Genomic DNA, 27,174 nt, shown 5'->3' on the forward strand with positions numbered 1-27,174 from the left:
GGAATAGGCCATTTTACAGTTGTGTGCTTAGTGCCCTGGCCTTTGAATAGACGCGAGGCTGGCGGTGACCTTGTTTTGTTACAAACCTGCCTGCTTTCAAGTGCAAATCGTGGTATTAGAGAGATTAAGATTCACGTTTACGCCAAACGGCAAACGTCAGATTCAAGTTGAGAATTTCTCAGAATAGAAAATAAGCAGATAAAAACTGTCCAGGACAATTGTTATGTATAAAACTGGCGTAAAACTACTTATTTTTTAGTTGAAATAATAAACAGTTAACGACAGTTAAGGGAAAAACTTAGTCACGTGGTACAAATTCACGTTTGCCGTTTGGCGTAAACGTGAATCTTAATCTCTCTATTCTCATGCTAACAAGCCCGTGAACATGATCATTTACATATGAAAAACAAGAAGGTTTGTAACAAAACAAGGTCACCGCCAGCCTCGCGTCTATTCAAAGGCTAGGGCACTGAGCACACAACTGTAAAATGGCCTATTCTAATCCATTCCTGCAGTTGTACCATTTGGACAAGTTCAGTGAGCTATGTTCCATCACAAAATAGTGTTATAATAAGTAATTGGGAAAGGTTTACCATTTGAAGTAAACTAGACATTACAGAAACAGATTAAAGCGATATTCTGTCAAAATAAAGATATTTTGAAGACAAAAATACGAAGAGAAAACTCACGTTCTCGAGACACCGCCGCACTAAGCTTTCTCACCTTCGCGACGTACAGTCGACGTAGGCTGTACGGCTGAGATATATGTAAATTAGGCCCAAATCGGGCATACCGTTCACTCTAACAACAAAACCATTCACCCTAAGGCCTGTTTCAAACGGCGTGTTACTGCCGTGCTCAGCTAGCTCGACTAGCTCGAAGTTACAACATCTGGCGACGAGGATGGGATCACTTTGTGTTATAGGGCTATTTCGTGCTATTTCCTACACCGGATGATCTTACTTCACTTCGTTTCGTTCGTTTGTGCTTTCACGCCCGGGCAGCGCGGGAGGGGAGGGGGGGTACTCCCTTATAAGGGCTTAATGGGGACGTGCGGCACGTGTTCGCTCGGTTCTGTTGGTGAATTTGATCCGTCCTCTGAATATTTTACGGCTTACCTTAAAAGACTCGACCAGTTCTTTGTAGCCAACGATATTGCAAAATGTGCTGATGATGCCACTGCGGCTGTTGTTCGGGCAGCTAATCAGAAAAAGGTTGCCGTGATGATCTCCGTCATTGGTAAGAAGACATACAGCACTCTTCGCAATTTGTGCAGCCCTGAGAACCCAAAAGAAAAATACATTTGACGAATTCTGTGAACTACTACAACAACACTTTAAGCCCAAACGATTGGAAGTTGCTGAATCTTACAGATCTCATCGATGTCGTCAAGAAAAAAATGAGAGCGTGTCGGTTTACAGTGCTCGTAAGACATTTGGTCGCCACTTGTAATTTTGGCGAATTCCTGAAGCGCTCGCTCCCCGATCAGTTTGTGTGTGGGATTCGAAACTCTGCGACTCGAAAATAACTTTTGAGTGAAGATCGAACATTTCAAGAGCCTCTCCAGGTGGCTATCGCCGACGAAATCGCGGCTTAATCTCATTGTCTTCGGCCCCTGGATAGCCTGCGTGGATAGTCTGGAAAAATAGCTCTACTGGAAAAAAAATTCGCAAAAAATTGCGTTACTTCCGATTGCCCCCAAATTTGGCCCACAGGAAGTTTAAAATAGATTAAGCCAATTATGTGCCTAGTTCCAGCCCCCGGGAAGTTCTGAGCTTCACGCAACGATTTTTCAAAATCTGAGAAAATGGCCCCGCGTTGGGCGATTTATTTGTCGGCAATTTGTGGCTTCTTTTCAGTGAAGAATGAAAGCTTGTATTGACGAATTTCAACCAAATACAAGTCAAGCAAATTATTTTGAAGGATTCTGGAGGATAACAAGCAAAGCAAACACGAAAATCGAGGTAAGAAAACAGTTTGAATCTTGCGTGCCGATCGCCGATTCGTGTAAGTCTGCAGCATATGTTGTTGAAACGCAATGAATTCCTTCCCGCTTGGTCGTCGCTCAGCTTTTTGCCTTCAAATCCTTGCTTATTTTGATGAATTATATCAGCAAATTCATGTTTGCTTGTCTTTAACTCGATAATTGGATGGGTTTTGAAGAAGAGCCACCTCAGGAACAATTATCTGAAGAAGATGAGTTGTATGTGGTGTATGATGTTTATGCAATGTCCAGATCTGAAATTTCTGTACCTCTGAAGATTGAAGACCAGGATGGTCTGATGCAGTTAGACACTGGGTGTGCATTATCCCTTGCCCCGATTACTTTTGTGAATCAAGTTTGCCCAAACGTTGAAATGAAATCTGCGAATGTTGTGCTGTCGACATACACAGGTGAGACTGTCAGCATGCAAAGAAAGTAGTGTCCAATAGCCCGGGGCTAGTGGATTTTGCTATCAGGCTAGTGAATTCTGTTTTTAACTTCCCCGACGGGCAAGTGATGTTTTTTGAGGAATTCGAATAACAGAAGAACTGTGAAATCAATTCTGTTTGTCAAAAAGCTTTGGGGCTAGTTGAAATGATGTCTGGGCTAGTAAATGCTAGCTTCAGCTTGCCCGAATGGCAAGCTATAAAAATGATTTTCCTTCCACCCTGGACTGTGCATCCCTTAGGAGAAGCACATGTGAAGGTTGAATACTTGGGATCACAACACACACTGCCTTTGCTAATTGTACACAAAGGGACTGGTGCTTTATTTGGTCAAAACTGGCTTACAGATGTCAAGCTGGATTGAAAGAATTTGCCAGGTCTGAATCACTTTGGATCTTTGCCATGCCGTCCCTCTACACACCCAGAAACCCTAGGAAACCAGACATTAGCATCAGTCCTTGAGAAATACAGTGAATTATTTCAGCCCCAACTTGGATGTTATACTGGGGATCCTGTCACGTTGTATTAATGTAAAGAAGCCAAATTCCATATAGCCAGACCAGTTCCTCATGCATTACAGTTGAAAGTTGAGAGTGCACTGCTTAAGATGGAAAAAGATTTTGTGATCAAACGAGTGACATCTGTGAACAGTGCAGCTCCAATTGTAGTTGTTGGCAAGAAAGACTCTGAGGATGTCCTTGTTTGTGGAGATTTCAGTGTCACATATAATGCAAGTGCCCGTGTTGAAACCTACCCTATGCTTCAGATTGAGGATATGCACTCAGCTTTTAGAGGATGCACGGTGTTCAGTGTCCTGGATATAAAGCAGGCCTATCATCAGGTATCGATTGCAAAAGAGTCCCAGTCTTATCTTACAATAAACACTCACATTGGGTTGTTTGCATTCAAAAGATTGCCGAATGGCATTCATTCTGGTCCTGCTGTCTTTCAGAGAATCATGGATAATTATTTTGTTGTCGGACATACCAAAGTTGTTAGTCATTTGGATGATATTCTTGTTGCTGGCACAGGTGAAGAAGACCACCTTCATACACTTTCATAGCCTGCGTAGCAGGCATCAAAAGGGGTAGGGGGTAGGGGATAGGGAGGAGGGGAAAAAGGGGAGGGGGAGAGGGGGAGGGGATGCCTGCTCTAAGAACCCCCTTTTGTTCATATCTGCGGACGCTGGCGTCCGCAAATTCCTGATTGGCTGAGCCGTAATGAGTAACATATTGAAATGCGCGTTTCCCAAATCAACAAACAGTCGAGATGGCAGCGGTAGACGTGGATGTCGTAGAGAGTTCTTTGAGAGATGTGAATTTATCTAGTGGCAGAGAAACTGTTTTAAAACCAGAGCAAGAATCAGCAGTAAGGGTTCTTCTAGCCGACAGAGATGTTCTGGCGGTTTTGCGGACCGGATACACCAAGAGTTTAATTTACCAAATGTTTGTACGTGCGAAGAACTACGAGCTAAATGGTAATGCGGCGATTCTTATCATTTCGCCACGGAAAAGTATTATTGAAGACCAGTTGCAGGAGATGGAATTGTTGGGCTACCCAGCGAAAGATTTAGCCAATTTATCAAACAATGACATTCGCCGATGAAAGTTAGCAATAAAAGAGGGTGGTTTTACCTCATGCCAAAATGCTACTTATTCCAATAAAGTTGTTTTTATCTGCTGGGTAGATTATGCTCTGGAAGGTTCTGCATTTATACTGAGGAAATGTTATTTTAGCCGCATGTTTCACACTAAGAGGTCATGACATACATATCGATTGACTGTAGTTATTGTTTTCTGGTCGGCAGGATTTGCCCTCTGATGCAAGGGCAATTTCTTTGACCTCTTTTTTTTTTTTAAGGGTCCCAATTTTCTCCAAAGTGCCTTCTGGATCTGGATAACTAAGCGAATTTCTCTAGTCTGTGAGTGTAATGTTTTTCTGCAATGGCGAGTGTGGCGACACTTGATTGACAGTAAGCGTAATCGGATTACTAGAAAATTGGTAGGTGTTATGCAAAAACATAGGCTCTTAGAGCAGGCGCTCCCTTCCCTTTTCCCTTTCTCCCTTCCCCCTCCCCGTCCCCTTTTTGCGCCTGCCACGCAGGCTAACACTTTCACTAGTGTTGGAGCGACTTCTTAATGCTGGATTCCGACTAAACAAGGCAAAGTGCAAGTTTTTTCAATCATCAGTTGTCTACCTGGGACGTGATTGATGGAGGGGGCCTACACCCCACTCAGGATAAACTTAAAGCTATTCAGGATGCTCCCAGGCCGAAAGATGTTACGGCTTTGAAATCTTTTTTGGGACTTATAATGTTCTATTCACGGTTCATGGCTCATCATTCTACAGTCCTAGCCCCTTTACACCAACTACTTAAAAAGGGTACTTCATAGAGATGGTTGAAGGCTGAAGAGGCTGAAATCACAACAATGGTACAATATGATCATACCTTGGCCCTCTTTCTTTCGTGTGATGACTCGTCTCATGGTGTTGGAGTGATCCTGTCTCATCAAATTGATGGACAATTTCGACCGTTGGTTTTTTCTTCTTGCACTTTGACTCCTCTTTAACAAAACTATTCTCAGCTAGAAAAGTAGGCCTTCAGTATCATCTGTGGGTGAAAGAGATTCCGACAGTATCTCTATGGTCACTCCTTTACATTTTTAACTGACCACCGACCTTTGCTGACTCTCTTGGGTCCTCAGCGACCGGTTCCTGCTCATGCTGCAGCTCGACTTCAAAGATGGCTCTTATCCTTGCTTCATACAATTACAAGATTGAGTATCATAGTACTGGGGCACATGTAGATGCCGATAGCATGTCTCGCCTTCCCTTGCCTATGACATGGTCTCCCAAATGTGAAAATGTTGAATGCTATTTTTGGACTCTGAAGTTGTCACTAATGTGACCAGTCAGATGATCAGGAAGGAGACTCAACGGGATCCAGTTTTATCCCAAGTGTAAAATTACGTCATTAGCGGTTCGCCACATGTAGTGGATCCCAGTCTGGTACCATTTAAGACAAGACAAGACGAGTTAAGCACGCGGCATGGTTGCTTATTATGGGGTGCACGTGTTATTGTTCCTCCATCGCTCCAAGAGAAAGTGTTGTAAGAACTGCATGACACTCACCCAGGGATCTTTTGAATGAAAGCTTCGGCACAATCTTATGTGTGGTAGCCCAACATGGATTCTGACATTGAATTAACTGTTTCGTCATGTAGCACTTGCCAGTCTATGAGATCAGATCCTTTCCCAGTTCAAATTCATCCGTGGACCTTTCCAGCACGACTGTGGTCTCGCATTCATGTGGATTTTGTAGGCCAATCTCTGGCTGTACCTACCTTGTTGTTGTAGATGCTTACAGTAAATTTCCAGAGGTAGTCAAAATGTCCAGTACATCAGCTAAAGCAACTGTGACCACCTTGCGTGACATCTTCAGCAGGCATGGGTTACCTGAAATTATTGTGTCCAACAATGGGCCCCAATTCACTGCTACAGAATTTGAACAATTTTGTACCAGCAATGGAATACTACACTGTACTTCAGCAGCATAGAAGCCATCTACAAATAGTCAAGCAGAACGTGTCGTACAGATTTTGAAACTAGCTATTAAACAAGCCCACCTTACTAATGCAGATGTAGATGCTGTTATTGCAAATCATTTATTGGTTTACTGGACCATGCCTCATTTCATCACAGGTGAACCACCCTCACTGCTTCTCATGGGCCAGAGACTGTGCAACCAGCTGGATTTGCTGACACCTTCAGTTGAAAAATATGTTGAGGCTCGCCAATACAGTACTGTGGTGAGTCGTACAGCACAAAGAGGCTTCTGCAAGTTTAATGACGGTGATTCCTGCTCTCCTGCCAAAGATTTCTGATTCTGCTAATGTCGATGACACTCTGATAGTTCAACCGGATTCTTTATGTGAATATCCTGCGGATACGGAAAAATGTTATCCTACTCGGACAACCTGTAGGCCCCCAAGACACTTGAAAGATTACGAGTTAAAGTGATGGCTGTAACTGACTCAAAACCTTTTTCTTTTTTTATTATGCCTTTTTGTATTCTATTTTTTTTTTAAAACGGGACATGTTATATTGTGACTTTGTTTTGTTATTGTTGTGTTACATTATACAGTGGAACCTCGATTTACCAAACCTCTATATAACGAAGTTCTCGGTATAACGAATGATTTTCTTCAGCCCGGCCAAAATTGCAGTAAAATGTATGGAACACAACCTCGATTTAACGAACCTCGATTTAACGAAACCCTTGTTATAATACTATTAAATAATATTTAATGTAGTTAACGACCAGGAGCTATGGTCTCGGGTGTTTTTGGCATTGTTTGGTAGCGCGTTGGTCGTCTGTAGCGTTGTGCATGACTATATTTGCGTTTGTAGCGTTTACCATTGTTCGTGAGCATGGGGGCAGATTCCTGTCCAGCGGTATGTCGCTTTGGCGCATGCGGAGGCTACGTTGTGTTTGCGTTGTACTCGAAGCTTTGTTAGCGTGGCGTGGCGTGGCGTGTCGTTCCAGTAGCGTAGCTTTTCTCTTGGTTCTGTCAAAGTTTTTTCCGGTCGAAGTGGTTTTCATTACAGTTGTTCGTCATTGTTCCAGTTGTGGTTCGTCCTCTGCTGGAGAGTTTTTCGTTGTCCTCTGCAATGCCGCGCCCATCTCGCTTGACCAACAACAGCTTATCGGCGGGCCTTCCTACCGAAGACTCCCTTCTATCTACGGCAACGTCCAAAAGTCCTGTGTCGAGTATGGCTTCTAGTTCTTGGTCGCCTCAGTTGGCTGACTCCCTCACCGAGGCTGTGGTTCGGGCAATCCGAAACTCCATTCCCGCCATTATTTCATTGATCCAGAGAAACGCCTCCTCGCAGGCTTCTTCTTCGGTTCCAGGCGTTTCTGCTAGCGGGGCTCCACAACCTTTATTTTCTTCAGTGTCTGCTTCGAGTGCGAGTACAAGTGACGGTGTTTCTTCGGTGGCTTCAGGAACGTTTACCCTTCCCGTGTTTGTTCCTACGTTTATACCAGTACCGGCCATTACCATCTCGAGCTCGGCCCGCCCCATGGCTCCTACTCCCTCCAATTTTGTATCGCCTGGCGTTACTAGCGGTCTTCCAAGCCTTGAGTCTTCGTTGGCATCTCCCAAGTCTGAGAAGGCTTTTATCATTGGTCCGGGGCATGCCCCTATTCCTCCAAAACTGGTGTCAAAAATTGTAGGTGGCCAGTTTGTCGAATTAGCAGATTTAATGTCCGTGAACCTCCGCGCCGTGGAGCAGGAGCAACAAACGTTCCTCGATGGTAAGCTCGTGGTGTCCTCGTCAAAACGCAGGCAAGTGGAAATAAAAGACATTTTGACTTGGACAGAAGCCTTTACTATTTTTCAGATGGTGCTGTGCGCAGCTCACCCTCATCGTTGGCCCGATCTCTTCAAGTATAAGCTGCTTATCATTCAAACGGCTCGTCATTTTTCTAGTTCAGCCTGGTTAGAGTATGACCTGGCGTTCAGAAAGGATGCGGCTGCCTCTGGCCTCAGTGACTGGTCAAGGATGAACTTAGACCTATACAACTTTCACTTAAGGTCTCCAGCCATGGCCTCACCCTCGCCACCTCGGTCGTCTTCTTCCACGGCATCAGCTCCACTTCCTGCCTGTGATAGACTCCTACTTGCAGACCGAAGTTTCCTCCGGCAGGGTGGCTGGCCCCTTTTCAGCCCCTCCTTTTCCTTCTCTACATATTAGCCGTTTTGGGGTCATTCCCAAGAACAATCAACCAGGCAAATGGCGTCTCATCCTTGACCTCTCCTCTCCTGTTGGGTACAGCGTGAACGATGGCACTCCCAAGCCTCCCTTCACAGTGCAGTACGTTTCAGTTGATGCAGTTATTGAGTGCATCATGGCGCGGGGTCGCGGAACACTTATGGCTAAGTTTGATGTGGCCAGTGCTTACCGGAATGTGGCTATCCATCCTGACGATCGCCCCTTGCTGGGGATGCAGTGGCGTGGGAAGTACTTTGTCGATCTGGTTCTCCCGTTTGGGTTGCGTTCAGCACCATTTATTTTCACTTCTACTGCGGACCTGGTTGAATGGATCTTGGTTCATAATTATGGTGTGGACTTCCTACGCCACTACCTGGATGACTTTTTTACCCTTGGTCCACCGTCATCCCCGCTCTGCCACTTCTATTTACTTACCTGTGTTCGCCTTTGCGAAAGGCTTGGCCTCCCCCTTCATCCTGACAAGGTGGAGGGACTGACGACTTGCTTAACTATCCTCGGGATTGAACTCAACTCCGATAGGCTTCAGGCTCGCCTGCCCACTGAGAAAAGAGTCCTGATTGTTGCCTTACTTGAAGAGTGGTCCACCAAGCGTTTCTGTAAGAGGCGGGAGTTGGAATCCTTGATTGGCCACCTCCATCACGCCTGCAAGGTTGCCCCACAAGGGAGGACTTTTCTTCGTCGGATGATTGACTTGCTTTGTGCCTTCCGCCTGGACGATCACCCCATCAGGCTAAACCAAGAATTCCATCGGGACCTTACCTGGTGGCAGGAGCTTTTTCAAACCTGGGATGGCCTCAGTTTCTTTTGCATGCCCACGTGGGCGCCCGTCCCGGACTTCCAAGTCTCGTCGGATGCTGCAGGCTCACTGGGCTATGGGGCTATTTTTAACACCAAGTGGTTTTGCGGCGCTTGGTCTATGGAGCAACGGTCGTTATCGATTGCGTACAAGGAGCTCTTCCCCATCGTTGTAGCCGCCGCCTTATGGGGTTCTCAGTGGGTCTCTCTTTCGGCAGGTCGAGTTCCTGTGCGACAATGAGTCAGTGGTGGCTGTACTCAAGTCTGGCACTTCACAGGACCGCCACTTGATGGGGTTGCTGCGTCTTTTATCCTTGCTGGCTATACGCCACTCATTTATGTATACTGCATCTTCAGTTCGCGGCTTGGCCAATCCAGTAGCTGACTCCCTCTCACGCTTTCAATTTCAGCATTTTCGTCGTCTGGTACCTCAAGCCGACCTGACTCCCTGTGTGATTCCCGAGTCGCTGCTGGCCGCACTCCAGACGTGTTGACCCAGAGGTGTCAGTTTCTGCTCTCCCAGGGACTCGCGCCCTCCACTCGGAGTGTTTATCTCTCTGCTCAATGTCGCTATATTGACTTTTGCCGCCGGGATGGTCGCCTTAACAGCGATGGCTCCTTCCCTCCTGCCGATGAGGAGACTCTCATGCACTTTGCTTCACTCTTGGCCGACAACTTGACCCACGCTTCTTCAAAAGTATACCTGTCAGCAGTACGTTCCCTTCACATTGACCATGGCTTGTCGGACCCTTTCGTCAACTGCCTTCGCTTGCAGCGTTTGCTCAGGGGAATTAAGCGGGTTCAAGGTCCAGTATCACCCCGGCACCTGCCTATCACCCTGGATCATCTGCGGGCGATTCAACATTGTCTGGACTTCTCCAGGAGAGACCATGTGATGCTGTAGGCAGCATGCTGTTTGGGTTTCTTCGGTTTCTTACGAGCTGGGGAGTTCACGGTGAATTCTGCATTTCATCCTAGTATCCATATGACTGTTGCTGACCTGCAAGCTGATTCCCTGGTGAATCCTACCTATTTTAAAGTTCATATCAAGTGCTCTAAGACTGATCCGTTTCGCATGGGCTGTGATATATATATGTGGGGCGTGGTGAGGGCCCGGTGTGTCCCATCCATGCCCTGGGCAACTTCTTGGCTCTGCGTGGCTCTTCTGAGGGTCCTCTCTTTACTTTTAGTGACGGTCGCCCTCTTACTCGGCAACAGTTGTCATCCACAGTTCAGTCTATCTTGCACTCAGCTGGCTATACTGGCTCCTATTCAGGCCATAGCTTCCGTATTGGGGCGGCAACTACAGCTGCTGCTCGGGGAGTTCCGGATCATCTGATCAAGACCCTAGGCCGGTGGTCTAGTGATGCCTACCAGATTTATATTCGCACTCCAGTTAGCTCCATCGTCCACATATGCAGACAGCTGGCTGCATAGCGATATCTCTACTACCTTTGGGGCTGCCGTGGGGGTGGGTGCCTCAGGTTTGGGCCCGCGGGGCCTGGGGCTCTGCAGCCCCGAGCCCCGAGCCCCCTTGCTCCGGGTTTCCTAATGCTCATGTTGTTTCATAATTTCGTCCTTGGATTTCTAAGTTACAGCACCTCAGGAGTGTGACGCACGTGCAGGGGACTTTTGATACAGGCTTTCTGATCAACATAAAAATGATAATTAATAATTAATTATTAATTGCTGCACCAATCTGATCTGTCAGGGATATAAGACTGTTGATTTTGAGAAATTTCAGTTTTTTTTTGTTTTTTTTTTGTTCGCAAAACTTATGACATTTCTTGGTTCAGGCGTGATACAACATGACTGAACGTGCTTGGACTGACCTTTTTTTTGGGTAATACTGTACTTTGTATCCTGATCTTTGTAAAACTGCATGCACTACTCATGCATGGAGCAACCTCAAATCATGCTATTCCTCATACACCAAATTGGGACTTAAGTAGTGTTTGATGCAGGTAATCAGGAAAATGTATGCATGATTTTGGCGGTCATTATCCTCAAATGATTACTGTAAAACCACAGGTAGCCAAAGCTTGAAATATAAATGAGCATTGGCACTGTTCTTTCGAAATGTAATTATTTGTGTGGGAAATAAGGGATTGTTGCTGTAATGTATCAGTCAAATTGAATCTTCAAAATTCCCTCAACAGACATACACCAGGCATTTGACTTATTTTCTTTCCCATCCTTAATTTCAACCACCCCCTCGTCACTAAGTCACTCATGACCCACCCCCTCTGCTCTCTAAGTCATGAGTGGTTCAGGCGAGGAAAGAAACAGTGTCAAATGCCCAGTATGTACTGTATGTTGTGGAGGTATGGTAAAGGATCAATTTGACTGAATCATTTCGGAAACAATCACTTTTCCCATATAAATACCTTTAGTATAATTAATCAGGTGATTATAGAGATTTGTGCACTCTGGTTGGTGTAGGATTGCATCATATGTTGCTATAACCAACTAGCTGTGTTGCAGTTGTATTTCCAGCCGTCGCTTCTCTCGAGTTGCATGGAGAGAATTTAAAGCGACAACTGGAAACAAGTCTGCGTGTCGCTGAATAATTTCCTTGATTTTGGCTATGTTCACTCTATACCATATAGCCATACTAGTTATGACTTCTGTTCCTACATAACAGTGGTGATTTCGGTATGATTTCTGTAACAGGGCAAAGCTGCGCTGTCGCGATCTAAAGATAGATGTTCATACTATACCAGATAGGTTTTCGTGTTGGTCTGAAAAGCTATCCAACCAGTATAGCATCAACATAGCTTTAGTCTGATAATTCAGCAATGTTACCCTTATCAAAGGCAAATAATAATATTGTTAATAAAGTTTGAATTTTGCACAAGAGTGCTAATGCCTATATTTCTAGTTCGGGTGATCTGTGTATATCATACACAAAAATCTGAAAAAAGGCTAGGACTCTCCAAATAAAGCATTACACATTTTAAGTCTCTTTTAGCTGTCTCTTTTGTGTACTTGTTGGATTAATTGATGGAAGGACAGGCTAATTGAATGATGAATAGACTGACTAATTTTAAAACCACTATTTTGTTTTATAGATGGAAGATCTGGACAGACTTTCCATCATCCACATTAGTGGTACAAAGGGAAAGGTATTTACTTTTTTAATTGCAGCTATTCATGCATTTTAGAAGACATATAGAACCTATCTCAGAATAAACAATATTTAGCGTAAGAATACAGTGAAAACTTAATAACACACCCACTATTCTGACAGACAAGGGCTTTGCTCTTGTCCTGGTGGATATGTCGAGTTAAAATGGCTTTCACTACCTTTAACCCATTCGCTCCTGGAGATTTTGCCGAAAAACGCGTTTTGAAGCTAGTCGAGTGGTTTTCTGGTCACTGTCGTGCTATAAAGAGCTAAAACTTACCACAAACTGTTTTACAGGTCGAACACTTCGCGGCCTTCTGATCCAGATGCAAAATATCAGCTTGCGAAGTTCGGGCATGCGCAGAAAGCAAAATTTCGACAGTTTTTGGGTTTAAAAGTGACACAGCAGTCTTGACTTTTACTTTTCGCTTTCTCTCCTCCCTTCTTTTTTTGCTTTTCTTGCCTCATTTTTTTTTCTCTTGCTGGGCATTTAGTAGGCTTGATTTTGGTGGGAAGAGTTTTTAGGAAAGCTTTTAGGATCTTAGGATTAGGCGAAAGGAAAGGTAGGTGGGTAATGGAACAAGATTTTCATGGAGATTTTCAGGTCAATGTCACGTGGTTTTTGCTTGTTTCTCCGGTGCCCTTGACTGAATTGTGCTCATTCTGGTATGGTTTGAAAGATCTCTTCACTCTGCACAAGTTAGTGAAGAAAGTTGTCCTTGTTCGTTAAAACTGATCACGTCACAATGGGTAGAAAGGACCTGGATCCGCGCGGGCGGTTACGGGGGGTTCAGGGGCGAATGGGTTAAAGGGAAGGATAAGCAAGTAAGTGCACACAGGTAATATGTAAAACAAGAAAAAAATCATGAATGTAGAATTATGCAGAATTTTCTTACTTTTCCAACTTTTTCCCTTTACTTTTTACATTTTTTCATGTGTATTAAACATATTTTGTGGGTGTACTTGCCTGTTTTCTCATATAGAGCAATCAGGTTCCCTCAAAGCAAAAAAAATCTGCTCTCGTGTTAAACCAGTATTTTCTTTGTCTCCTGTGAATAATTAGGGCTCCCTTAACTTCGTTACTGTTTTTGTCACTATTCCCTGGAGATTTCCCTGTTGTTAAATTAAAAACTTTTTTCTTTATTCTAACTGGTCTCTAACTGAAAAGGCCAAAGACGTTAGTTTTTTTGCTCTCGTTTTGCAGGGCTCAACTTCTGCATTTTGTGAGAGCATACTCCGTCATAAAGGCTTCAAGACTGGATTTTACAGGTAAGTTGCTATAAAATGTTTTGGTGTACAAATGCATTTCACCTTAACTGTAAGTCGTTAAGTGTCCAACACAAATTCTCTCCAAACAATTTCATTAGACAATCAAGGTGAAAGATTATGAAAATTGATTAAATGATCTCCAGAGGGAAAATGCTTCAATTATCTCTTATCAAATTCTCTTAAGTAATAATTCTTAATGAAAATAGTTGGATAGTTGGTTGAATGTGGATATCAGGCCATAATGACAGAAGACTTACAGTTTTGCTTTTTGTCTTCCTTTTCCCACTGGTTGACTTTTGTTCAAACAGGTTGTTTTCTGATTATGTGGGGCCGGGTAGGCGGGGGGGGGGGGGGGGGGGGCAGGGGTTAGTACTGCCAAATATGGGATATAGAGGTATGTGCTGCTGTGAAGGGTGTGGTTTTCAAGTAGTTAGTATGGGATAGGATAGGATAGGATATAGAAATCAGTGAGTCTTAGTCTAGACTAGCATACATATGCATGTTCTATCATGTTTCCATTTTCCGGGAAATTGGTGAGGTGGTTGAAGAGTTTAGTCTAGACTAGGGAAACCGAGAATTGCCACTCAGCAAATTAGCAAATTTACGCACAACCCAGTTTAATAACAATGAAAGCATCAACCTCAATAGTTTTGAAAGATAGTGACTTTAGGATACGTATGGGATTTTGGAAGTTAGTCTGGTATTGCAGTGTTTGACTTTCAGAAAAAAATCTTGAGGCCAGCTGGCCCCCAAGTTTTCATTTTTGGTCGCCAGAACAAGTATACTAGTCGAACCAAAAATTATATTTAAGAACAAGAACGCTCTTAGTAGCGTTGAGTCTCGCTTACTTGGAGATGAGTTTCGTTGTCAAAGGCGCCGGTGCTGTTATACTACTTTTTCGTTTGGAATACAAAACGATTGCTATATGTCATAATGTAAATACTCAAAAAGTAAAAATTGCAAAGAGAGACAGGCCGCACATCTTAGCCTCAAACCAATGTGAAACCTTTGAAAACCTTCTACATATTGATATTGCTCCATTGAGGGGCTTTACCTCGGGCTTTACCTTGATAAATGGTAATGCCCATTGAGGAGTACTCTTTCGGGGATTTTACACTCAAAAAATTGAACGATGATTTTTATAACGGACCAAGATAGGGCTCGGTACAGTATATGTTCAGCTCAGGAAAAATGTGTAAGTTTAACAGAACCTTATACAACACAGTTAATTCAGTTCGCGCGTATTCCTGCTGAATTTGTTGTCCGTTTTAGAAGATATCAATATTGCGTGAAAGTAATTACATTTTCCATAGCTGCTTAGTATCTACTTTTAATATCTCTGTACAGTCTTAGAGTACAATGTTAAGAGTTGTACACAGCATGCATTTTAGATAGATAGATAGATAAGAATTTATTTCCGTTTAGCACGATAAAAAGATCAACATTGCTGGTGGGTCGTGCATACAACAATTACGAGAAAAATGAGGAGTACTGAAAGCAAATGTACAATTAAAAATTAAAAACTGTTAAAGTTTTTTCTTTTATTACAGTATCACTGGGATAAAGCGTTTCATTTTCCAGGAAAATTTCACTTTCTCGTCAAAATAATCACTGACTCAGACAGACCCGGATTAGTTTACTTGAATTTAGTGTTCAGTACAGTGAATGGGGTTATGTTCTGTGAAATTTATCTACAGTCTGCGGCCCACATCACCACTGATCCACGATTTATTTTTTTATTTTATTTTCAAGTTCTTTTTTAACTGATCCTCGATTCCTGATTCCTCGATCCTCGATCCTGATTTTCCAGTAAACCTTGAAGTTTTGCTCATTAAGATTATTCTTTTTTTTTTCGACCACTGAAGTGATCAGTTGTTCCAAAATAATCAACACTTTCAAGCAATAGAATTCTTGGACCAACCCATTCCTGAAAAGCTCGATATGGGATTTCTATTCTATGGACATGAAGTGCTGCAAGTAGAGTGCGCGGATAGTCATGTTCAAAGCTACCCATATAAACACATCGGTGACACATACGTAACGTTAGGGTGGATTTCCGCTGACACGTTTTTGGCTCTGCACGTTATCACAAATAAATTTTAATCACGTAAATAGAATAGAGGTAAGATATAAAGTGTTAAGATTAAATGTCAAGTTGAGCGAGTTTCTACTTTTACGCTTACATAATTGTGCGTGCGACCTTTCATACATTTGTTGCTATTTTATTTGCGAACGCCAATTTTACGCACGTACGCACATAAAAATTACGTGACAGTGAATACCTGATATATCAAGTATTTATAAAGTGCACATCTTAAAAAGTGCGAAAATCTATCAATTAAATACATAAAACAAAGTGAATCTATTTAACCGTAGAAGACAATATTCTGAGAAACGTAACGCCTAAAAACACCACAAAATAGGATTTCCCGCTATAATATTTTCTTATCCTACTTGGGGATATTTCCTTTTTAATCAGTGCCTGCATGTCGTGCATAATTACATGAAAGTCAAGGGCCTCCATTCGAGGAAAATTACATCATTGATAAACAAACTTTACAGGAATTATCACAAAAAACTTATTTGGGTTATTAAAGAACATAATCTGCAAACATTTGTTTTGCATCCCATGTATTTGCATGTTGAGCAATGAACATCAGTGAAACTTGATCTAGGCTAGCCTGAATTTCATCCGATTACTTCGAGTCGTTATTACTCCCTCAGTTGAGAGAAGAAAACGACTCGAAGCAATTGGATGAATTTCAGGCTAGATCTAGGCCTGTTTCAAAGGTCATCCTACTGCTGTGCTAAGCTGGCTCGACTGTAGTTTAATTCAGTGTAATAGAACGGCTGTTGCCGAAAACAAAAGACAAAAATAAAGAAACGGTTTAGCAAACTTTTAAATTTATTCTATTGTATTCTAATGCCGGGCTTCTGTCTCAAGAGGCCAGACGCCACCTGGCGTGCAAGAAATTTGTGACGGAAACTATGTACGCTAGCCCGCTTTACCGCCTAATATCCAGCAGGGTCATCTCGTCGCAAACCTCGTATTCACTGAGGTCAGGACCATCATGCCATGTGTTACCCGGCCGAACTGACCGGTTCTCAGAATTCGTGTCAGTTAAATATTCGCCGTATATTGATTGTGTGTAATAATGTGTATGCGATTTCTACCATATTACTACTTTACTACTACTTTATTATATTTATGTTTTTATATTTATATATTTATATGTATAATTGTATGTTTGTAAGTGCTTTGCCTGACCATACCTGTAATTCAGAGAAATCTGCGAATGGTGGAAATAAACAAATATTATTATTATTATTATTATTATTATTATTATTATTATTTATGAATTGAGTTTGGCATGGCAGTAGCGCAATGTTTGAAACGAGGTCGAGCTACTGCCGTGTATATAGCACGGCAAAGCTTGCCGTGCTACGCAGCAGTAGCACCACTTGGTTTCAAACCATAGCACCACTTGGTTTCAAACGTCGTGCTACTGCCTTGCTAAAGTCGAATTTAATTCGATCAATTTAGTTTGGCACGGCAGTAGCATGACGTTTGATATGGGCCCTACTTCGTTGCAAGTCTCCAGGAGGATGAAACGTCACTAATGTTTTATGGCAAAGAAGTTGATTTCACGATAAGTCTGTTCAACAAATAGCACGACTTGAACGGTACTTCATTAGAAGTCAATAAAATACGGCACAGCTTTTGTTTGGGTTTTCATGCTCAACAGAAATTCGCGCAAAGTTGTTTACAAGAAGCTCGAGAAATAAGTGCTGTTCGTTCTCAATTAGCTTAAATTTTTATCAGATTAATCTGTTATCGAGTCCACAATAAATTGAGATACATGTTCGACATAAAGGAATTGTTTTTAATCGATGAGCTAAAAGTCATTCCCGGAGAAACACAGGACGACCTGTTGAGAATTGTGATCGATTTGCCCAAGAGTCAATAAGACTTCCGTCGATTTCATCACTAGTGATTTTAACAGTCCTCTTTCAAGTAAAAGTCGTTAAAGCGTTTAGACAAATCGTTAGACGGTTTGTACAAACCGTTAGAGCATTTGGGAAAAATGTTAGAGTGTTAGAAAAACCGTTAGCTATCCGTTAGTTTTGTGAAGAATAATGGATTTTCATTAGTGTACGTTTTCCCAAAGAAGAAAGTCACCTATCCTGGGGGCCAGATTGGCAACCAGGCGTAAAAATTTGGTCACCACTGAGTAAAAGTTGGTCGCATTGGCCGCCCCACATGTACAGGTCGCAACGTCGAGCCCTGGATAGGATAGCAAAATTCAGCTGAACCAGGTGTGGTATAAGCTGAGGATTCTGGGGTCCCAGCAGCACATCCCTTCTCAAAAGAACCCCCAGCCCAAGGTGTGTGGCTTAACTTATAACAGACAAGTCTATCACTGTAATGTCCTACTCCTTCATAGTGAGCCTGCCCTAAGAGGCACTGACCATGTACTGTTTTTGTTTCTTGTCTCTGTGTGTTGTAGCTCACCACATTTGATGGAAGTCAGAGAGAGGATCAGAATAAATGGTAAACCACTTACCAAAGACAAGTTTGCACAATACTTTTTTGACTGCTGGGATAATCTTCATAATAATGTTGATGTAAGTGGCCAAGAGGTCTAATCCGCCTTCCACATAATCATACAAGCCCACGGTCACACATTTATCCTGTCATTTATTATTGGAGGGGTCCTATCTTGTGCACTTCTATGAAATTTACTTTTGGAAAGTGCACTATACACTTAATATACAGCAGGGAATCCTTTGTTTTTGGTTCATATCATTTCTTGATAATTGCATATACTGTTCTGTACACATGATTGCTTGTTGACAGCTTAATCAAAACATAGGTCAATGTGAAAAATATACCACAATGTTTGTAATATATAGATTTAGGCAGCGCTAAAAGCGAAGCTCCCATTAATAAATTTGTAATTTCAATCAAACAATAAACTTGTATTCCACAAATCAGTTCACTTTAGAGCACATTCATGTGACTTTTGTTTTGAGGGATTAAGGCTGAGTGATTTGAGAGAAAAATAATTTGCTAACAGTCCAAGAGTGCACCAAACCTTACATCGAGTTGAAGGCCTTTATATGTACACCCAAAAAATAGCAATCATCTTCGATCACATTTAACGTCCATAATGGCTCTTGATCACAGTACATTAGGCCTGGAAAACAAATACTTGGAAGGCAAATCTGGCGGAATTTTTTCCGTTTGACAAGTTTGCTTTACAAAATCTTGCTAACAAATCTGGGGGTGTGTAAACCAACCTTTTATACTTTTTATACATCACATCTGACAGTCTGAGGTGAAACAGTACTATGAGGTGCTGTTTTTATCATACAGACCTCAGACAGAATGCAGTATTTCACAGTTTTGAAATATAAATTACACTCATTTAATATTCAGGACGATCGAAGCACGCGTGGGCTTTTAGCGAAACCGCTAAAAAAATTTCCAAAATCACCTATATAACGGCCAGCCAGTTGCAAGCTGTGGAGTGTTTGAATGAACATTAATAGAGTTACATTTCAACGTAATAAAGAATTTATTGTGGTTTTTTTTATTTAATGGTTTTATAACGATGTGTAAACTTAACAAGCGTTTAATACGCGCGACGTTTTGAGTACTCCTGCAACTGAAAACATTAACGGCAAATTGCAAGAGAGACTACTAACAATCAATAAAAGAAATATAATTCGGTGAAACATTTACAGAGACAACAATTTTCATTCACGAAGACAATTAAGTATTAAAGTGTCTCTAAGAATCCTGAGTCTTTATGCTTAAAGCCTAAGTTTATGTTTTAAAGCCGGCTTCCCGGTGTTTGCTGTTTTCAAAGATGAACTCGAGGCGAGAAAATTTTTCAAAGCTTTCTTTCTACAGCCAAAATAAAAACGCAATGTTTTTTTCTTTCTATTTGCGGTGAGAAAATATCAACTAAAGACTTTTTAAAGTTCTGCAAGCTTAAATCAAACCTCATACTATAGGTCAGATATCTCAAATCTTAATTAAAACATGCATAAACTATAGCCTCATAAACTGCGCTCGGCTTCATGAAATTAGATATATGAAAAAAACAAACACAAATACAATAATTACTCAGGCAGCTCCTGGAAGCTACATCGCTTCAGACTTTTCAATCAAGCAAGGTGAAAAACGAAAACGAATCGATGCCATCCGAAATCGGATTTCCGACTTTGACAGGCGACGTATTTCTCAACCAAAACCCCAATAGACAAACTAGCCATGAATAACAGAAGACTCTTGATAGTAGCTGAATTTCATTTCGTACATCCAGTAGAAAAAGGCAGTTAAAGACATGATAAGTTGACACAAAACTCTGTCAGCTTCAGCTGTCACAGTAAACAAGTTTCAAGATGCTGCATAAATTTTCCACATGAACTCACCTGTCACATTTTGACCAATCAGAGCATAAACATTGGACGTAGAGCGTGACCAACGCGTTCACGGACGACTGAAAATAACAACTGGCAAAGCGATCATGTAAGAACGAGATCTTGGGCAAACTAACTTGGGCAAACGAGAAGGTCTTCGCCTTGGGAGTATGGTTTTCGACTTTGGAAGATAGGTCTCTTAATTCTAAGTTTATTGAGAAAATTGAGAAAATAAGGAGTATCTTAGATAATTGGTCGGCTAGAAGACTGACCCTCTTGGGTAAAATTACAATCATAAAAACTCTAGCCGTATCACAAATCGTCTACATATTGTCATCTCTTCCAACACCTCCTGACATACTTAAGACAATCAACTCTATATTGTACGATTTCCTTTGGGACGGTAAGGGCGATAAAATCAAAAGGACGACAATGATAAATAATTACGCGAAAGGAGGACTTAAGATGTTAGATAATTTAATGAATCCTTGAAAATGAAATGGATCCAAGGGTATCTAAATGAAGAAAATAAAGGGAAGTGGAAACCACCACTACTACTTAGGGAAGTACGGAGGAAAACTATTGTTCCGAAGCAATTTGAAACAGCAAGATTCTGCACTGCTCAACCTCAAGGACCCTTTCTTAAAAGAAATCATACAGTACTGGACAAAATTTAATTACAAAGACGTTAACCTCGATTTTGCCTCCACATATATATGGTACAACTCTCACATTAGAATTGACAATCGCCCATTCTTCTACAGATCATGGTTGAGCGCGGGGATAAAGGAGATTAGAGATGTGTTAGATAACGACCAGAATTTTCTAAGCTATAACGCCTTCATAGATAAATATAGCATCAAAACCAATTATCTTGAATATCACAAAGTGATATCTGCTGTAGCACATTACAAGAAAGTACACTCTACAGCCTATCATGACTCGACTCCAAAGGATCCAGTTGATACCCTTCTGTCTCACACTAAAGTTTCCAAGAAAATTTATGAATGTCTAATAAACGAAAAAGCTTCTATACTATCAAGGAGTCAGGGAAAGTGGTTGGAAGAGAGAGACATACATTGTAATCTTAGTATAATAGTAAACTGGGAAAATACGTACTGCCTATAATCTCCGTGTACAAGAGAGTCAAAGCTTAGAGCGTTCCAATTTAAATTCCTTCACAGAAAAATAGCCACAAATGACTTCCTGTACAAAATAGGTATCAAACAAACAGATTCCTGCTCCTTTTGCGAGGAACAGAAAGAAACCCTCGTTCATCTATTCTGGACTTGCAAATACACTCAGAACTTCTGGAAGAGCATGTTCGAGTGGATGTCTCAAAATTTCAAAGATTTAGAAAACGTCTCTCCCTCCTTGTCTCTCTGTTTCGGTCTCATTGACGACGTAAAAGACCTTCTCTTTCATCACCTACTCCTTATAGCTAGACATTACATATACACCTGCAGACTTGGGAACAAGCTTCCTAAGCTGCAGGTGTATATACAGGTACTTATGAACTCGATAGAAATTGAAAAGCATATTGCATTCCACAATAACGACTCAAACGTCTTTTTACGGAAATGATCTCGCTTTAAAAATAACCTCTCAAAAAATCTGTTGCATTAACAATATATAAGAAGCGTAAAACGTGGAATCCCTTAACTTGAACCAAATATGTTGTATGACCTTTTGTGTGATTTTATTTTACTATATGTATATACTTTTTGCTTGCTTGATTGATTGATTTGTTTATTTTAGTCTCGTACCTTTCTGTTTTTGTGACAATATTTGTTTTTTTGTTTTGTTTAGTCATACAAATTAGTTGCATACTCGAAACATGTCCACGTTTTTCAATTGCTTTGTAAAATGTAGAATCCCTTGACTTGAAATCAAATATCTTGTATGACTTTTTGTGATTTTATTTTACTATATGTACTGCTACAATGTATGTCAATACTTGTTGTGGAAATAATAATAATAAAAAATAAAAAATAAAAAAAAAGAACGAGATCTTGACAAACAATCAAGACAAGAAATATAATAGGAAGAAACATTTAAAGGTCAACAATTTTTATTCCCGAAGACGTGTTTTGAGAGTAAAGCTGAGTCACGAATAGATTTAAATTAAGCCTTAAGTTTTAAGCCGCCTTCGCCTTGTTTGCTATTTTGCAAGATGAACTCCAGCCAAGAATATCGCTCAAAGTTTTCTTTTTACAAATAATAGGATAACTAAACTATTTTTCAGAACTTTTTCTTCTAGTCGCGTTCAGAAAATGTCTAAAGACTTTTTAAGTTCTTTCCTAGGTCAGATAAATTGATTCAAACCTAACAAATGTGCGTAAAATGACGGCATAAACATGAAAAAAGAAAACACATGAAATGCAATAAAAATACTCAAGCTTACCGGTCGAGATGCAGCACGGAAACCCATCAAGTATATAAGGCCAGAATCGCGTAAGATTTTTCGCATGGTCCAGCAAGGCGAAGTAAGCTTACTAAGAGTAACTTATTTTTGAAAACGATGATTCCCGATTTCTTTTTGTCGTGCGGCGCATTTCTCAACCACAACCCAGTAAACAAGCCAGCCAAGAATAACAAAAGAATGTTGATAGCTGCTGTATTTCATCGCTAGCGCGCCTGTTATTTCTTACTCTATACCTTTCTCTTCTTCTTTCCCGTTGCTTTTCACTTACAAGCAAATAGTTTAAATCCAATCTGCTATTGTTTGTTGCCATAACAATTTCTTCGAAACAGTTTACTAGAAACTGAGCTCTCCGGACACAAAATCCTTATGCAATAAAGTAGTTCCGTTGAAGTAAACATGTGTTTGAACGCGACAACAGCCACGTCATTTCTTGCGCGATTTCCCGCCAAGAAACAGGTGGGTTGCACAAATGCATCCCGCGATTTATAACATACTCCCCCCTCTGGACGGGCTGACACCTGATTCCCTTCCCTCCCCCGCAAAGAGTGTACGGGCGTACGCTACGTCATAACCAAATTTTCTCGGATGAATGGTTTACCAAATTTTATTACCCATAGTTCCGCTGGCGCGCTTTGCGCGCCAGAGCTCCGCCGAAACTGCTGTTTGTTCGTTGCACAAACTGCACATGCAATAGCCTGAATTTCCAAAATACCATATTGTAATCTGCAATCTGCAGGTAATAAGCTTCTTTGAAGGGTAATGAAATTATTATTATTATTCTGGCCTTTTTTTATGTTAAAATGCAATGGAATGCAGAGTAAGTGGGGGAAGATTGTTCTACAATTAATCAAGGTTGTCCTATGATTTAAGAAACCTTCTAGCTTGCTTCTCTTATCATTTGTAGGCAAACTCCTGTGGACAAAAGACACAGCCGTTCATGAATAAATTTTTTGATATGCCAAAATAAACCCTATGAGTCACAGAGCAGCATAGTTTTTATGTCTGAGCTCAACATAGAGATAACATGATACTGGAACTGTTAACTTATCAGGTAATTTTAATTTATACTCATCATCTTGTAGGATCAAGGGAACACCACCTTGCCAGTATACTTTAGATTCTTGACACTGGTGTCCTTTCATGTCTTCCTCCAAGAGATGGTAAGCACGCTGTTTGATATAGTCAGTCTGGCTGAGTGTTAGAGTACAAAGTGCTGGATTTGCAATTTGGAGCCCAGAATTCTAGTCCTGCCCTGACACCCAGCCTAAGATTTCTTCTTAGTAGTCCCGAATTTAAGTCCTCGTCTAAACTTGGTTTGCCCCGGCCAGTTAGGATCGTTAACCCTGTTAAGTTTGATTTAGATTGTTTGTTTCAGGCATTTGCTCACCCCACTAGCATTACTGCTATAAATTCTGCCGAGGGTAATTGATGGAATTATTATTATTTGCTAGAACTAATTTGCTTACATTATATAATGGTTTAATTTTAATATTTGAATGTTAACATTAATTTTAATTAACTTTCATTGGTGAGTATTTTTATTTAACTCTTTAAAGGAAGCCCTATTATATGCATACTAATTCTCCTGACTGATCTTCATACATTTCCTTAAAGAATTAATTAAGAGAATGTAATAAAAGATCAAAGCGTTTCCTTTTGATGGTCATTAATTTTTATTCATTCCCCTAACCTTTTTTCATTAAAAAAGGTTTAATAATTAATTAAAAGCTTGTTTATAGTGGAAAGTGCATTTAGCTTATCTAGTTAGTTTAAAGGCACTCCACTTAAATGATTAGAAAAAATAATAATTTAAATACAACATAACAGGATTAAAAACCAAAACTGGCAGGAGGCAACCATTTGGCTGTTTACAAGTGTGGCCGAGGATTTCAACTCAGGACAACTGAGAACCAATCCAGCAAGTGGTTGCAGTGGGACTCTAACCTGGGACCTTCATATTGCAAGTGTGGCGCGCTGACCACTCAGCCATGCTGCCTCATTATTATATTATTATATTTTTAGGAGAAATTTGATGTTGGTTGGTCTTGAGACTAATAAGGTCCCTGCTATTGTTTTTTCTCGCAAGGAGTTCAGTCAGTTATATGGTATGATTTAACAGCTTAGCATATAAAAGTTACACCGTTAATATTGTTCTCTTTGCTTAAAAGGTTGATGTTGCCATTGTAGAGGTTGGGGTTGGAGGTACTAATGACTCTACAAATATTATTCGGTAAATGCTATAAATAAATAGTAGTAATTTAACACCCTCCAGTCTGCCTCTCATGATATCCAACAGGGTTAAGAAACCCTGACCTCAAACACGTTACAGTCATTGCATTATAATGTGATTAATATATAACCAGTTAGAAACATAATGTGCCAAGGGAATTGTGCAATGTGATTCTTAAAAGAGGTAAGGTAAAGTGTGACTGGTATTCCTATGTCAAGGTTATATAATTTGGAGTTTGTTATATCCATGTTTCACTGTATACGTAAAGCATTTTACATTCTGAATCCCTTGAAAACATAACTTTAAAAGCTATTTCTGTTGTCTTCCTTATAATAAACAAGTAAACTTTCCTACCAGCATCCTAGCTCCATGAACCATCTTGTGCCTTAACTGCCTTGTGCCAATATGCTTTCCCACAGGAAGCCTGTGGCTTGTGGAGTAACGTCACTAGGGATGGACCACGTCAAAAGGCTAGGTGGAACATTGGAAACTATTGCCGGGCACAAGGCTGGAATATTCAAGGTATTTATACAAAATAAATGGCCTTTACAACGTTTAAAAAAGAAAGTGCTAACCCACACTTAGTAGCAATGTGATGTGTACACGTTGATCCCATGCTAGTGATGCATATGTTACAGGTCAGGTTGTAACCATTCAAGACAATGTTGCAACGTTGTGTTGCGCTAAAATTGTCGTTGCGAATCGTCCCATGTAAAATCGACTTACAAGTGAAGTGCAGGGCTTGACGTTGCGACCTGTGGGGTCGCGAATGCGACCAGCTTTTACTCAGTGTTTAGTCTAGTTTTAAACACGATTCCTAGGAAGACCATGTAAAATGATACGATTTCGTGTATAAATAAAGATTGATGATGATGATGATGAGTGGCAACCAAATTTTCACTCCTGGTCGCCAACCTGGCCCCCAAGATAGGTCGTCCCGTGTTTCTCCGGGACTGACTTTTAGCGCATCGATTAAAAACAATTCCTTGTTGTCGAAATGTATCTCAACTGTGGAATCGATAGCAGATTAGTCTGATAAAGATTTAAACTAATCGAGAACGAACAGCGCTTATTTCTCGAGCTTCTTGTAAACAACTTTGTGCAAATTATTTCTGTCAAGCGTGACGACCCAAATGAAAGTTCTGCCGTATTATATTGACTTCTAATGAAGTACCATTGAAGTCATGGTGTTTGTCGAACAGACTTCTCGCGAAATCATCTTCTTTGCCCTAAAACATTTGTGACATTTCCTCTTTCTGGAGACTTGCGATCATGTGCTAGGCAACGAAATAGATCATTTCTGAACATGTAAATACTTGGAATGCAAAACAAATGTTTGCAGATTATGTTCTTTAATACCCAATTAATTTTTTTGTGATTACTAAAGTTTGTTTATCTAAATGTGTATTCCATTTCCTGAACCTTAAGCTTGAATACCTGTTTGAGGAGATTTACATTTAAGTGCGGGCTCATTTTCCCGAACACCGGCTGGTAATCGAGCATCAAGCGAAAACTGTTCAAAAGAAAGTTCAAAAGGAAGTCTAAAGCATTCTTTTTCTGTTAAGGCTAAGTAAAAGTAAGTATTCTAGTCGCCAAAAATTATATTTAAATACATGGGATGCAAAACAAATGTTTATTGTATTCCATTAATTCTTAAATATAATTTTTGGCGACTAGAATACTTGTTCCGGTGACCAAAAATGAAAACTTGGGGGCCTGACTCCAAGAATTTTTTCTGAAAGTCGAGTGCTGAAGTGGGCTTAAGAAGTTATTCTAGTCTCATCAGTGTATCATAATGTTCGTCAGAGTAAATTTATAAGCTGGAATTTATTGTTTTATATGTTACAGGTCAAAATGTTTTTAAGATTAAATTGTTTAAACCTACAATCGGCGACAAAATGAGTTGAGACACTTAGCCCAAAAGTGGGCTTTTTTATGTGTTATGAACTTCAAAAGGAGGAAATATAGCTTTCCTCCCCCATCCCCTCCGTGCAATGTTGCGCCCTTGTTCTAGCTACCTATAGAAAACAACAAACACCCCAACTTTGAATGGAGGGGACAGGGGAGGGGTACGGATTCTTTTGTTCTCCGAAGTCACCCTATTTAAGTACGATGTCTCAACAATTTTGTCGCCGATTGTAGGTTGATTCTCAATTTCGTTTTAATTGTTTCCTGCCCTAATTCATGAATAATTTAAGGATAGGAGACAAAGGAAATTGAGAATCAACCAAGGTTAAAAAAATTTAACCTGAAATCAAATTTGACATTAACACATACACTTATCTCCTAAACTAGCAATACAGAGGGCAATAAGAGCTAGGGTGCAAAGTAAAGGATAAGCATATATATACATTTTTATTTTTGACAGAGCATACACTTTGTTTCTTTTGTAAGTTAGTTCTCCATTCTCAGATCCTGGTTATGTGCTTGCTCCATCTTTGGGTTGTGTATAAATTTGTTAATTTCTCCTTTTAGCCTGGAGTACCAGCATTCACTGTCTCCCAACCAGATAATGCTATGGCAGTCATAGCTGACAGAGCTAGAGAAATTCAGGTATTTTCATTCACAAACATCTTTACACATCTAAACACTTCTATTGCATTTCCTGTTTATACTGGACATGATTTGTTAAAAGTCTCAGTTATTATTGTGATTTCTTCTTCTTTTTTTCTT

General features: G+C 40.7%; 2 protein-coding genes across 2 annotated transcripts in view; one reads left to right on the forward strand and one right to left on the reverse strand.

The window, feature by feature from the left end:
• Positions 1–27,174, reverse strand: part of LOC140938858 (uncharacterized) — a 142,444-nt gene that overhangs the window by 33,813 nt on the left and 81,457 nt on the right. The window lies entirely within an intron of this gene.
• The window catches only part of LOC140936671 (folylpolyglutamate synthase, mitochondrial-like), a 47,530-nt gene that overhangs the window by 7,783 nt on the left and 12,573 nt on the right, over positions 1–27,174 (forward strand). Inside the window, exons 5-11 of the mRNA XM_073386161.1 lie at positions 12,093–12,146; positions 13,353–13,417; positions 17,926–18,043; positions 23,354–23,431; positions 24,440–24,501; positions 24,921–25,023; positions 26,977–27,054. Of these exons, the coding sequence (XP_073242262.1) occupies positions 12,093–12,146; positions 13,353–13,417; positions 17,926–18,043; positions 23,354–23,431; positions 24,440–24,501; positions 24,921–25,023; positions 26,977–27,054 (558 nt within the window). The remainder of the gene's footprint in view (positions 1–12,092; positions 12,147–13,352; positions 13,418–17,925; positions 18,044–23,353; positions 23,432–24,439; positions 24,502–24,920; positions 25,024–26,976; positions 27,055–27,174) is intronic.

This window comes from Porites lutea, chromosome 5 (assembly GCF_958299795.1).
Source record: "Porites lutea chromosome 5, jaPorLute2.1, whole genome shotgun sequence".
Taxonomy (NCBI): Eukaryota; Metazoa; Cnidaria; class Anthozoa; order Scleractinia; family Poritidae; genus Porites; species Porites lutea.